The sequence below is a fragment of the Schistocerca americana genome, chromosome 8 (genome assembly GCF_021461395.2).
Source record: "Schistocerca americana isolate TAMUIC-IGC-003095 chromosome 8, iqSchAmer2.1, whole genome shotgun sequence".
Lineage (NCBI taxonomy): Eukaryota > Metazoa > Arthropoda > Insecta > Orthoptera > Acrididae > Schistocerca > Schistocerca americana.
Window position 1 is genome coordinate 285652328 of NC_060126.1, and position 14086 is coordinate 285666413.

Consider the following 14086-nt stretch of genomic DNA (forward strand, 5'->3'; position numbering starts at 1 on the left):
CCCTCCGCTACATACCGCAAGGTGGGTTGCAGAGTAAAGATGTAGACGTAGATACCTCTTCCAAGAGCGCCACTAATAATTCCTATGGGTTGAATGAACTAAAAATTCGTTATGTAATGTCTCCGTGTCCACTAGTGAATTACTGTGTCTGTAAAGACAGGCACGAACGAAATGGGAGTGGTTGTTGTTTCAAGGACGCCGTGTTGCCAATGAAGGCACGCGCGGAGCCGCTAGACGCCAGTCAGGCGGTGCAGCGGTCACTGGCGCCAGCGCTCTTCCTGCGGCAGTCATGAAGGTGAGGAACTGACGCGGCACTTCCACTACCAGCTTGCTCCTGCAGCGTTACGTAACGATCCTTTGTATTCGCGGTCCATTTCCTTTTCGCAGCCCAGATGCAGTAGTGCGTAGAACTCTATTTTACTTCTGTTACTAAGCGATGAATGAATAATACAGGGCTTTTCAAAAGTGTTTCAGAAGTTTGTATCTTGTAAATGTAGATACGTGGGAAACAGATCAACTTGTGCATCGAAACTAAAAGTACTTGTCCGTGCAGGGGTCACCTCGGTACAGTTAGACCCTGAAGCTCTATGCAGGAAAGCTTTTAACTTTTCTTGTTCTATCGTCCTCAACTGCTAGCAATATTATGTTGATGTTGATACCAATTTGGATCCGTCTAAATATAACGAAGTGAAAAAATTTTTTTGCTCCGTTAGGTTTTCGCCTTGATTATTTGCAAGGTATCATCTGTGACCTGGAATATGTATATACTGAGGGGCTATAATTAAACTGTTTATTGGATGAGTACCCAGAGTTATGGGAATTTGTTCAGACTGTGTTAGTTCCCGTTGATAGAAGTGTCGTGACTGGCCGTTAGGCGCCGATAATGGTACGTCGACATAGGGTTGAAACACAAGCATCAGCGTGCATCACATTTGGAGACAGTCATCGGGTCTCTGGACAAAATGAGCAAGGGTTTACTCGTGTGTTTTATCAAAACAACAGCAATATGGCTGCTGCTCTTCGCGAATATCGACGAGTTAAACAAATACGGAGATATTCTCTTTCCGTACCGCGGTTAAAGAACATGACTGGGAAGTTCGATTTAAATGACGATTTCCGAATTACTTCTGAGAGAGGCCAACTGTTCCACAATCTGTATAAGTACACTACTGGCCATTAAAATTGCTACACCCCGATGATGACGTGCTACAGACGTGGAATTTCACCGACAGGTGGAAGATGCTGTGATATGCAAATGATTAGCTTTTAAGAGCATTCACACAAGGTTGGCGTCGGTGGCGACACCTACAACGTGCTGACATGCGGAATGTTTCCAACCCATTTCTCATACACAAACAGCAGTTGACCGGCGTTGCCTGGTGAAACGTTGTTGTGATGCCTCGTGTAAGGAGAAGAAATGCGTACCATCACGTTTCCGACTTTGATAAAGGTCGAATTGTAGCTTATCGCGATTGCGGTTTATCGTATCGCGACATTGCTGCTCGCGTTGGTCGAGATCCTATGACTTTTAGCAGGATATGGAATCGGTGGGTTCAGAAGGGTAATACGGAACGCCGTGTTGGATCCCAACGGCCTCGTATCACTAGCAGTCGAGATGAGAGGCATCTTATCCGCATGGCTATAACGGATTGTGCAGCCACGTCTCAATCCCTGGGGACGTTTGCAAGACAACAACCATCTGCACAAACAGTTCGACGACGTTTGCAGTAGCATGGACCATTTGCTCGGAGACCATGGCTGCGGTTACCCTTGACGCTGCATCACAGACAGGAGCGCCTGCGATGGTGTATTCAACGACGAACCTGGGAGCACGAATGGCAAAATGTCACTTTTTCGGACGAATCCAGGTTCTGTTTACAGCATCATGATGGTCTCATCCCGGGTTGGCGACATCGTGGTGAACGCACATTGGAAGCGTGTATTCTCCATCGCCATACGGCGTATCACTCGGCGTGATGGCATGGGGTGCCATTGGTTACACATCTCGGTCACCTCTTGTTCGCATTGACGGCACTTTGAACATTGGACGTTACATTTCAGATGTGTTACGACCCGTGGCTGTACCCTTCATTCGATCCCAGCGAAACCCTACATTTCAGCAGGATAATGCACGACCGCATGTTGCAGGTCCTGTACGGGCCTTTCTGGATACAGAAAATGTTCGACTGTTGCCCTGACCAGCACATTTTCCAGATCTCTTACCATCTGAAAACGTCTGGTCAATGGTGGCCGAGCAACTGGCTCGTCACAATACGCCAGTCACTTCCCTTGATGAACTGTAGTATCGCGTTGAAGTTGCATGGGCAGCTGTACCTGTACTCGCCATCCAAGCTCTGTTTGACTCAATGTCCAGGCGTATCAAGGTCGTTATTACGGCCAGAGGTGGTTGTTCTGGGTACTGATTTCTCAGGATCTATGCACTCAAATTGCGTGAAAATGTAATCAAATGTCAGTTCTAGTATAATATATTTGTCCAATGAATACCCGCTTATCGTCTGCAGTTCTTCTTGGTGTAGCATTTTTAATCGCCAGTAGTGTAGTTACTGTTGGTATGGCTGAGATTGCTGGACGCAGCATGTGATCTTCAAACAGTGCGCTACCTGTACTATAGCAGCTGAACATTCAAAGGCCCACCCTAGTTTCGGGCACTATTAGAGCAGTTTCCAGTGCAGTTCCAGTCTGTCGTGGCTAGAGGTGGTCATCACGTTGAACAACGTTTGAAACCTGTACGCAGTTAATAAGCGTTGCCTTCTCATGTGGAAATTAAATCGTGTTTCTTTGAATGGTTATTCTTTATATCTCTTCCGCTTCTCCGTACAAATGCTTCCACGAAGAATCATTGTCCTACGATCTCTCGTTGTAGATGGAGGTTCTCTCAAGCAGCGAAAGTTAGAACCAAGCTGGAAATTTGTATAGTATTTTCTTTTACGTTCTGGACATTTTATATTGAGATTATAAACAGTTTTAGCACTTCCTCCCTTTCTGACACTTAACAATATAAATTTAATAGATGCTGCACGTTTTATAGTTGTTCTTCCTCTGCGTACTATGAGACGAAATCTCGTTTTCACAGCACTAGCAAATCAACATTCTCATTTACTTGAGGTTATTAATTAACTTTTTATATCTGGGATACACAGTCATGTAGAACTTGATAAAAGACATCATATTTACGCCAGTGACTGTAACACTTTCTTTATTTCACGATTGCAATTTCGGCCTTAGGCCATTATCAAGTGAAGATGTCAGCTCATTTTAAGTTGACGTAGCCTAATAACCATAACATCTTCACCTGAAAATGGCCTAAGACCGAAATTGCAATCATGAAATAGAGAATGTGTTACAGTCACTGGCGTAAATGTGATATCTTTTGTAAAGTTACTTGAAGTTATGATTCCGGTATTGTTGCTGAAAAACTATCGACGAATGAAAAAAAATGCAAGAGTAAAGTAAAAAAACATCTATATTCAAACGAACACCAAAGAATTACTTTTGAGACAAATAAGACTCTTGTATCTGACCTGCAATGTTTCGGATACGCGATGTATGTGGACGTTAGTTGGAGTCACTAAAGGACTAGTAAGTACAAAAGGCTCACTAATGTAGTGAGGACAGTGTGCGGCACAGTTCCTGAATTAGGAATTGTTAGTGTGATTGACGTGAGAAAAGTATCACCTTCAAAATGAAAGTGCGTGGCTGTTGCATACTTAAAGAGAACCGTTCAACACTTCGTTTCCAGGCTGTCATCGGCAGTGTTAGAGAATCCGTGGCAGATTTCCAGGCATGGTCCACGTGAATAACAATCAGTCGCTGATCAGCGTGATGAGTAGGCGTTATCGAGGAAACGTAGAGAACAGCGAACGTCATATACACTCCTGGAAATTGAAATAAGAACACCGTGAATTCATTGTCCCAGGAAGGGGAAACTTTATTGACACATTCCTGGGGTCAGATACATCACATGATCACACTGACAGAACCACAGGCACATAGACACAGGCAACAGAGCATGCACAATGTCGGCACTAGTACAGTGTATATCCACCTTTCGCAGCAATGCAGGCTGCTATTCTCCCATGGAGACGATCGTAGAGATGCTGGATGTAGTCCTGCGGAACGGCTTGCCATGCCATTTCCACCTGGCGCCTCAGTTGTACCAGCGTTCGTGCTGGACGTGCAGACCGCGTGAGACGACGCTTCATCCAGTCCCAAACATGCTCAATGGGGGACAGATCCGGAGATCTTGCTGGCCAGGGTAGTTGACTTACACCTTCTAGAGCACGTTGGGTGGCACGGGATACATGCGGACGTGCATTGTCCTGTTGGAACAGCAAGTTCCCTTGCCGGTCTAGGAATGGTAGAACGATGGGTTCGATGACGGTTTGGCTGTACCGTGCACTATTCAGTGTCCCCTCGACGATCACCAGTGGTGTACGGCCAGTGTAGGAGATCGCTCCCCAAACCATGATGCCGGGTGTTGGCCCTGTGTGCCTCGGTCGTATGCAGTCCTGATTGTGGCGCTCACCTGCCCGGCGCCAAACACGCATACGACCATCATTGGCACCAAGGCAGAAGCGACTCTCATCGCTGAAGACGACACGTCTCCATTCGTCCCTCCATTCACGCCTGTCGCGACACCACTGGAGGCGGGCTGCACGATGTTGGGGCGTGAGCGGAAGACGGCCTAACGGTGTGCGGGACCGTAGCCCAGCTTCATGGAGACGGTTGCGAATGGTCCTCGCCGATACCCCAGGAGCAACAGTGTCCCTAATTTGCTGGGAAGTGGCGGTGCGGTCCCCTACGGCACTGCGTAGGATCCTACGGTCTTGGCGTGCATCCGTGCGTCGCTGCGGTCCGGTCCCAGGTCGACGGGCACGTGCACCTTCCGCCGACCACTGGCGACAACATCGATGTACTGTGGAGACCTCATGCCCCACGTGTTGAGCAATTCGGCGGTACGTCCACCCGGCCTCCCGCATGCCCACTATACGCCCCCGCTCAAAGTCCGTCAACTGCACATACGGTTCACGTCCACGCTGTCGCGGCATGCTACCAGTGTTAAAGACTGCGATGGAGCTCCGTATGCCACGGCAAACTGGCTGACACTGACGGCGGCGGTGCACAAATGCTGCGCAGCTAGCGCCATTCGACGGCCAACACCGCGGTTCCTGGTGCGTCCGCTGTGCCGTGCGTGTGATCATTGCTTGTAAAGCCCTCTCGCAGTGTCCGGAGCAAGTATGGTGGGTCTGACACACCGGTGTCAATGTGTTCTTTTTTCCATTTCCAGGAGTGTATTATTGTGGTCTTGAGTCCAGAGACTGGTTTGACGCAGCTCTCCATGCTACTCTACCCTGTGCAAATTTCTTCATCTCCCAGAACCTACTGCAACATACATCCTTCTGAATCTGCTTAGTGTATTCATCTCTTGGTCTCCCTCTACGATTTTTATCATCCACTAAATTGGTGGTCCTTTGATGCCTCAGAACATCTCCAACCAACTGATCTCTTCTCCTAGCCAAGTTGTGCCCCAACTTTCTCTTCTTCCCAATTCTATTAATACCTCCTCATTAGTTATGTGATCTACCCATATAATCTTCAGCATTCTTCTGTAGCACCACATTTCGAAAGCTTCTATTCTCTTTTTGTCTAAACTATTTATCGTCCATGTTTAACTTCCATACATGGCTACACTTCATAAAAAAAACTTTCAGAAACGGCTTCCTGACACTTAAACCTATACCCGGTGTTACCAAATTTCTCTTCTTCAGAAACGCTTTCCTTGCCATTGCCAGTCTACATATTATATCCTCTATACTTCGACCTTCATCAGTTATTTTGCTCCCCATTTACTAGTTTAAGTGTCTCATTTCCTAATTGCAGGCCGCCGTTGCCGAGCGATTCTAGGCGTTTCAGTCCGGAACCGCGCTGCTGCTACGGTCGATGGTTCGAATCCTGCCTCGGGCATGGATGTGTGTGATGTTCTTAGGTTAGTTCCGTTTAAGTAGTTCTAAGTCTAGGGGACTGATGACCTCAGATGTTAAGCCCCATACTGCGTAGAGCCATTTGAACCATCACTTCCTATTTAATTCCCTCAGCATCACCCGACATAATTCGACTACATTCCATTACCCTCATTTTGCTTTTGTTGATGTTCATCTTATATCCTCCTTTCAAGACACTGTCCACTCCATTCAACTGCTCTTCCAGGTCCTTTGCTGTCGCTGACAGAATTACAACTGCAATGGCGAACTTCACAGTTTTCATTTCTTCTCCATAGATTTTAAATCCTACTCCGAATTTTTCTTTCGTTTCCTTAACTGCTTGTTTCATATACAGACTGAATAACATCGGGGATAGGCTACAACCCTGTCTCACTCCCTTCTCAACCATTGCTTCCTTTTCATACCCCTCGACTCTTATAACTGCCATCTGGTTTCTGTACAAATTGTGAATAGCCTTTCGCTCCCTGTATTTTACCCCTCCCACCTTCAGAATTTGAAAGAGGGTATTCCAGTCAACATTGTCTAAAACTTTCTCTAAGTCTACAAATGCTAGAAACGTAGGTTTGCCTGTCCTTAATCTATCTTCTAAGGTAAGTCGTAGGGTCAGTATTGCCTCATGTGTTCCAGTATTTCTACGGAATCCAAACTGTTCTTCCCCGAGGTCGGCTTCTACCAGTTTTTCCCTTTTATATATATGATGACACAAAAAATTATATATATATATATATATATATATATATATATATATATATAATTTTTTGTGCCATCAGTAGTGTATGTCAAAACTGCCTGCGAAATGAGTCACGAGTACAGTTAGTAGTAATGAAATAAGAAATTAAAACGTCACACATGAACAGCGAAAATTTAGTAGGCGACAATAGTTTTCCCTGCCCCCCACATGCACTATGTGATCAAAAGTACCCAGACACCGTCAAAAACTTACTTTTTCATAGCAGGTGCATTGTGCTGCCACCTACCACCAGGTATGCCATATCAGCGACCTCAGTACTCATTAGTCATCGTGAGAGAGCAGAATGGGGCGCTCCGCGGAACTCAGAACTTCGAACGTTGTCATACGCCTGCACGCGAGATTTTCCACACTCCTTAACATCTCTAGGTCCACTATTACCGATATGATAGTGAAGTGGAAACGTGAAGAGACACGTAAAGCACAAAAGCATACAGGTCGACCTCGTCTGTTGACTGAGAGAGACCGCCGACAGTTGAAGAGGGTCGTAATATGTAATCACAAAGGAATTCCAAACCGCATCAGGATCCATTACAAGTACTATGACAGTTAGCCGGGAGGTGAGAAAACTTGGATTTCATGTCGAGCTGCTGCTCATAAGCCACACATGCCAAATACGCCTCACTTGGTGTAACGAGCGTCAACATTGGACGATTGAACAGTGAAAAAAATTTTTGTGGAGTGACGATTCACGGTACACAATGTGGCGATCCGATGGCATGGGGTGGGTATGGCGAATGTCCGGTGAACGTCATCTGCCAGTGTTTGTAGTACCGACAGTAAAATTCCGAGGCGATGGTGTTATGGTGTTGTCATGTTTTTCGTGGAGGGTGGGGGTGGGGGTGGGGGCTTGCCCCCGTTGTTCTTTTGCGTGGCAGTATCATAGCACAGGCCTAGATGGATGTTTAAGCACCTTCCTGCTTTCCACTATTGAAGAACAATTCGGGGATGGTGATTGTGTCTTGCAATACGATCGAGCTCCTGTTAATGATACACGGCCTGTGGCGGAATGGTTACACGGCAATAACATCCCTGTAATGGACTGACCTGCACAGAGTCCTGACCTCAATCCTATAGAACACCTTTGGGATGTTTTGGTATGCCGACTTCGTGTCAGGCCTCACCGACCGACACTGATATCTCTCCTCAGTGCAGCACTCCGTGAAGAATGGACTGCCATTCGTCAAGAAACCTTCCAGCACCTAATTGAACGTATGCCTGCGAGAGTGGAAGCTGTCATCAAGGCAAAGGGTGGGTCAAGACCATATTGAATTCCAGCATTATCGATTGAGGGCGCCACTATCTTGTAAGTCATTTTCAGCCAGGTGTCCGGATACTTTTGATCACATCATATGGGCAGTATTTTGTTTTATGTTATGGACATTTGGCACTGAGCCCTCTATATATATCAAAGATGTATGTGTTTATATATGTATGTTCCGCATCTCCTAAACCACTGGACCGATTTCAGTCAAACACATTTCATTTACTGCCTGGAAGGAATCACTGTGGGGATAAGAACCACCCTCTTATCAAAGGGGTGGGCGTGGAAAACCAATATATTCCACGACGTGAGAATACCCATATATTGGGCATCCAGTATTTGATAATCGAAGCACTTAGAGACTTGCAATAAACTTTTTCACACAATTTCAAATCTTTAAGAAAATTCTTCTCGCTGACGACCACCACAAAATGACGGAAGGGAAAGTGATTGTCGCTTATTACATTTTCGCTGTTCTTACTGTGAAAGTGCCACATTTAGCAAGACATTTTAATTGTTTACTTCTTTGTTACTAATTGGATTCGTGACTCATTTAGCAGACAGTATTCACATATATCACTCAAGTTACTAAAAAAATTACTTCATTGTACGACACTTTGTTCAGGATACACGACGTCATAAACATTGAATGTGTGAAAACTATCGTATCATGCAAGACGTTTAAACTTATTACTTTGTTGCTACTACCTCTATTCACAACACATTTCCCAGACCGTGTTCTCATATGCTGTTCCATGCACCTACAAAAATATATCATTTTACGACACTTAGTTCAGGAGATATGCTGTTAAATACTCAGATCCGAGAAAATACTGCCGCATAGTACATGACGTTCCAGTTTACTATTTCTTTGCTACTAATCCTGTTCGGAACACATTTGATAGACAACATCCACATATGTCGCTGATCGTACGTAGAATATTTATCACTTTACGATACACAGGAGATATGACGTCACAGACACTGAGATGTGCGAGAAACTACCGCATCATGGATGAAGTTTTAATTTGTTACTTCTTTACTACTACCTATTCAACACATTTCGCAGAGAGTAGGCAAATGTACTACTCGATACCCCCGCAAAATTATATCAATGTCCAGCACACAGTTGAGGAGACCCGACGACCAAAAGATCACGAAGCGTTAAAACGAAACTGCAGGGCGTAGTTCGCTAGAAGACATGTTAAATATGTGTACAAACACGTATGAGATATGTTGGACATGTGTGAAATATGTTACATATTAATTACAATCTGTAAGTAAATACTGTAAGGGTAGTAGCCACCAGCCTCGAATTGGAGTGAGGAGATGGAGAAACACCGAAGGGGAAGGAGGATATAGGCACAGATAGGAGAAGGTGGAGAAGAAGAGAGGTAGAGAAATAGGGAAGGGAGAAATTGAGGGGGAGGGTACGGGGAAGTGGAAAAAGAAAGGGAAGAGGACGAGATGAATAGCGGAAGGGAGAGAGAGAGAGAGAGAGAGAGGAGGAGGAGGAGAGGCACACAGAAAGGAGAGGGAAGGAGGGGAACATGGAGGGTACGAGGAGGACATGGACAGAGGCGGGGGGAAGAGGAGATGGAGGGAGAGAGAGGGAGACGAGGTGACACAAACAAAGGGGGGGCAGCAGATGGATTTATGAGGTAGGAGGACATGAGTAGATGGAGAGCGACATGATGGACAGAGGGATGATGAACAGATTTACAGAGAGAAGCGAGAGGACGAGATGGACAGAGAGGGCCAGGGCAGGAGGTGGACAGAATGTGGGGGTTGGAGAAGATGGGCAGAGAGGGGGAAGAAGATGGACTAATGGTAGACTGGAAGAAACACATACATGGGAAACGCTGGGCACTTATTTAGCACACACAGACTGTGCCTCCTAAGAACATTGTCTCTGGTCAAGTTTGATTCCTTGATTCCACGGGGAAACAGTTGTGATCAGCTAATGTATTCATGTCAAGTAGTAAAGGATAGAGCAGTCAGTCGCAAGTGATGCTTAATGCATCTCGAGATTTCGGTCACTGTGTGGCCATCTTCGGTTCTAGAAAACACGTGAAGAACCAGTTACAATAAAGTAACATGTATGTCTTATTAAATGTACTACTGCATAAGCTTTAAATGTAAGTCAGTCATAAAACCACACTATTAAATGTAAGGTAAAACAGCAGAAGCACTTGTATTCGCACATTGTCCCAACTGCAATATTCATGTGAGCGGCTGAGTTCACACTGAGGCCACTGTTTACCATTATAACACAGCTGGCTTCAGTTTACGTCATACTAATCTACAGCGCCCTCCTTACAGCCGTGATGAATTATGATTACATTTCTCCCAGATTGCATATGAGTACAAAGTTTCTGTTTTCCTCAAATTACTACATGATGTAGTTATTAGTTTTGACACGAAACTGTGTAAATTATAATGGATTTGTATATGAAACTTATAACGGGAGACATTTGAAACATAAAAATTCCTGGTCTTTCGACATAGTGCCGATTGTACAATTACTTGTAGTACACTATTTTCTGTTCGAATTCCTTTAACCGTACTTAGTTAATAGCACGGTTTCACTGAAACATTTATTGACTTATATGTTTGGAAACGATGTTTCGCATCTTTTAAACTGTGTTCAATTGAAAAAAGTGCAGCAATAACCGACGCCACCGCTTATTTCACACAACACGATGCATAAATGTAAAACATTAGTCACTGGCTTTATTTACAACCACCTTATTTGTTATATGCACAAAGTATAAAATAATTAAAATGATAAAACATACGAACTGTACGTAAAGTTAATACATATTTGAGGCAAAAACAAGCACTGTATCATTGTAAGAGGAATAGAGGCGAGCGAGTGTGTCTGAGCTGACCGAAGTTCACTAATACCAAGACCACGTCACCATAACGCGTCTGGGCTTAAAATACAAAGCGTTGCACCATAATATAATAGTGGAATTAAAATACCATTTCAAACATTATCAGTGCATGCTTAAATGCATTAATGTTAATACTGTAAAGTCTCACAGTGATCAAATGAATAGATCAGGCAAAATATATGATCTGAAGAAAAAAAAATGCTGCTGAATAATAAAACTACAAAGAACTCCACCACTGCCGGTCCAAAGTCCGGGGCCTCATTTCGCAAGTGATGAGGAAGGAGGAGGGGGAGGAGTAACACCTCGTTAAAAAAAAACCTGGGTCCATCTGGCTCCGGATGGTAGCACCCTGTAAGGGCCCCTGCCTAGGGTTACTAGGTAAAACCTGCTCAACGGTCTCAAAGGCGGAAGAGGAAGTTCAGATTCCCAACGGCGGAGAGAGCGGAAGAACTACCTCCAGGACTCACAATGTTGGTTGTACATTTTGTGGCCTTTGGGCCACACCCAAAATAACTTTCGTCAATCATGGAAGTGTGTGATGTAAACTATTTTACCCCAGGTGGACGATCCACCGTACGCCAGTACGTCAGGAGACATTCGGATTCTGGGGAGTCTGCAACATTGCACAAAGACAAGTCGGAGTGTCTTGGAATCTCATCCAAATTTCAATACAGGCAATCAACGTACCCAGCAACTTTCAATGCAAACTCATTGTTGAAAACCGGAATACTAAAACATCTAACAGATACGCTAAAGAACCACAACATACTCATAACAGCCATTCAAGAGACACGATACATGGATGCAGATACCTTCGATTCCGAAGGTTTTAGGATATACAAAGGGAAAGTGGGACCGAGAGTAATGAAAAATGTACCACATCTTGGTGCAGCCTTTATAATCAACAAACAAATCTTGAACTCAATAGTTGGCTTTGATTCCCAATCAGAAAGAATCTCAAGGCTTACATTCACAAGCACAAACAAAATCTACACAATTATCAATGCACATGCCCCTATAAACGAGGATAACAGGAAAAACAAAGAAAAAGTGGAGGCCTTTTGGAATCATCTAGATGACATTATTCAGAAAATTCCAGATAAAAACATCATCATTCTTCTTGGAGATTTTAATGCACAGATTGGTAAAGAAAATAGATATAAGAAAATAGTTGGAAACTATCCTGCACACAAGAGAACAAACAGAAATGGTGTGAGACTAATAGAACTTTGCCAAGCACACAATTTAATTCTTAAATCCACAGCTTTCAAAAAACTACCACGAAGACAAAAAACATGGGTATCCCAAAATCCTAGCCTTGGGGAATTTCAACTTGATCATGTGGCAATTAAGATGATTTCTAGCAAAGAAATCATGAACGTTAGGGTACTCAGGGGTGCAAACTTGGATTCAGACCATTACCTTTCTAAAATTAAGTTCAAAGTCATCCCAAACAGGAAACGCAGCATGAAACAAATTAAGGGTCGGAAGTATAGCACAGAAAAGATATTAAAATCAGATGAATTCACAAAAGCAACAGAAACCATTCAGACACAAAGGTGGGGGGATATCAAGGAAAACCTCATTACTACAGCTGAACGGATAGCACCTAACAAAAAAAGTAAAAAACATGCCTGGTGGTCGCTGGAATGTGATGCCCTCATTGAAACGAGAAAACAGGCATGGCAAAATTGGCAATCACAGAAAACAGAAGAAAGTAGACTGAATTTCATTACAGTTAGAAAACTGGTAGATAAAAACATAAAAAGGTTTAAGAAGACACATGAAAACAAAACTCTCCTCCAAATTGATGAAGAATTTGCTAAAAACAACACAAGGAGCTTTTACAGAACTTTCAAACAAAGGTTATCAAGATACAAAGCACCCACCCTCCAATTTCGAGATGTAAATGGGACCATCGCTCACAACAACACGGAAAACTGCAAAATACTAGCAGGCTACTTTGAGAAACTCTTGAATTGTGAACCCATCCTTGAAAAATTTGAATCCATTCCAAACAACCGTGAGAAGCCGGATTCAGAACCACCGACGACTGAAGAACTACAGAAGGTCATCTCAGAACTTAAAAACAACAAGGCGTCCGGAGAAAATCAAATAGTGGCCGAACTATGGAAAAAGGCTGACAAAAATGCTGTTACATCCCTAAAGTGTGTTTTCGATCAAATCTGGAAAGAAGAAGAGATCCCTGCAGAATGGAGAACAGCTCTCATCCACCCTATCCACAAGAAAGGTTTGATGACAGACCCCAACAATTACAGAGGAATATCACTGCTGGATATAACGTACAAGATTCTTTCTAAAGTCCTTTTGAACAGGGCAGAGCCGCAATTGGATCCGCAAATCGGGGAATACCAGGGAGGTTTTAGAAAGGGTAGATCATGTTCGGAACAAATACTAAACCTCAAAAACATCATGGCTTACCAAAAAACAAGGGCAAAGACATACGTAATCTCCTTCATTGATTTCAAAAAAGGATATGATTGATTGATAGAGAATCTCTGTTATCAGTCCTGGGAGAAATGGGTTTGGATAAGAAAACAACTAATATTATAAAAGCGACCCTTACGAATACATTTTCGAAAGTTAAATTTATGGGCGAACTATCGGAACCCTTTGAAATAAAAACGGGAGTGAGACAGGGTGATGGGCTCTCACCGTTGCTGTTCAATTGTGCTCTTGAGAAAGTAGTCAGAGAATGGAACACAAATATTAAGAGTGGTATCAGACTGGGTTGCAAAAAGAAGAACCTTAAAGTAAATTGCATTGCTTTTGCAGATAATATGGCCCTGTTTGCTGAAACAATGGAAGAAGCACGAGAGCAAATCCTTGAACTAAAGAAACAAGCAGCTAAAATTGGTCTTCACATCTCCTCTGAAAAAACTAAGATATTGACAAACATCAAGCACTCATGTAAATACCTCAAAGTTCAAGAACAGAAGATTGAAATAGTAAAATAATTCAAATATCTCGGAGAATGGATTACTTGGAATGGTGGGGAAAGCAAAGCAATGGAATCCAGGAAAAATAAACTTGAATTGGCCTTCCAACTAACAAAAAATAAATACAACAAAAAATCCCTTTCATGGGGGTCCAAAATTACACATTACAAGACAGTGATTAAGCCAGAAGCACT

General features: G+C 43.6%; 1 protein-coding gene across 1 annotated transcript in view; it reads left to right on the forward strand.

The window, feature by feature from the left end:
• The first annotated feature begins 250 nt into the window (after positions 1–250).
• The window catches only part of LOC124544962, a 98297-nt gene continuing 84461 nt past the window's right edge, over positions 251–14086 (forward strand). The window contains exon 1 of the mRNA XM_047123708.1: positions 251–295. Within this exon, the coding sequence (XP_046979664.1) occupies positions 290–295 (6 nt within the window). The 5' untranslated portion in view covers positions 251–289. The remainder of the gene's footprint in view (positions 296–14086) is intronic.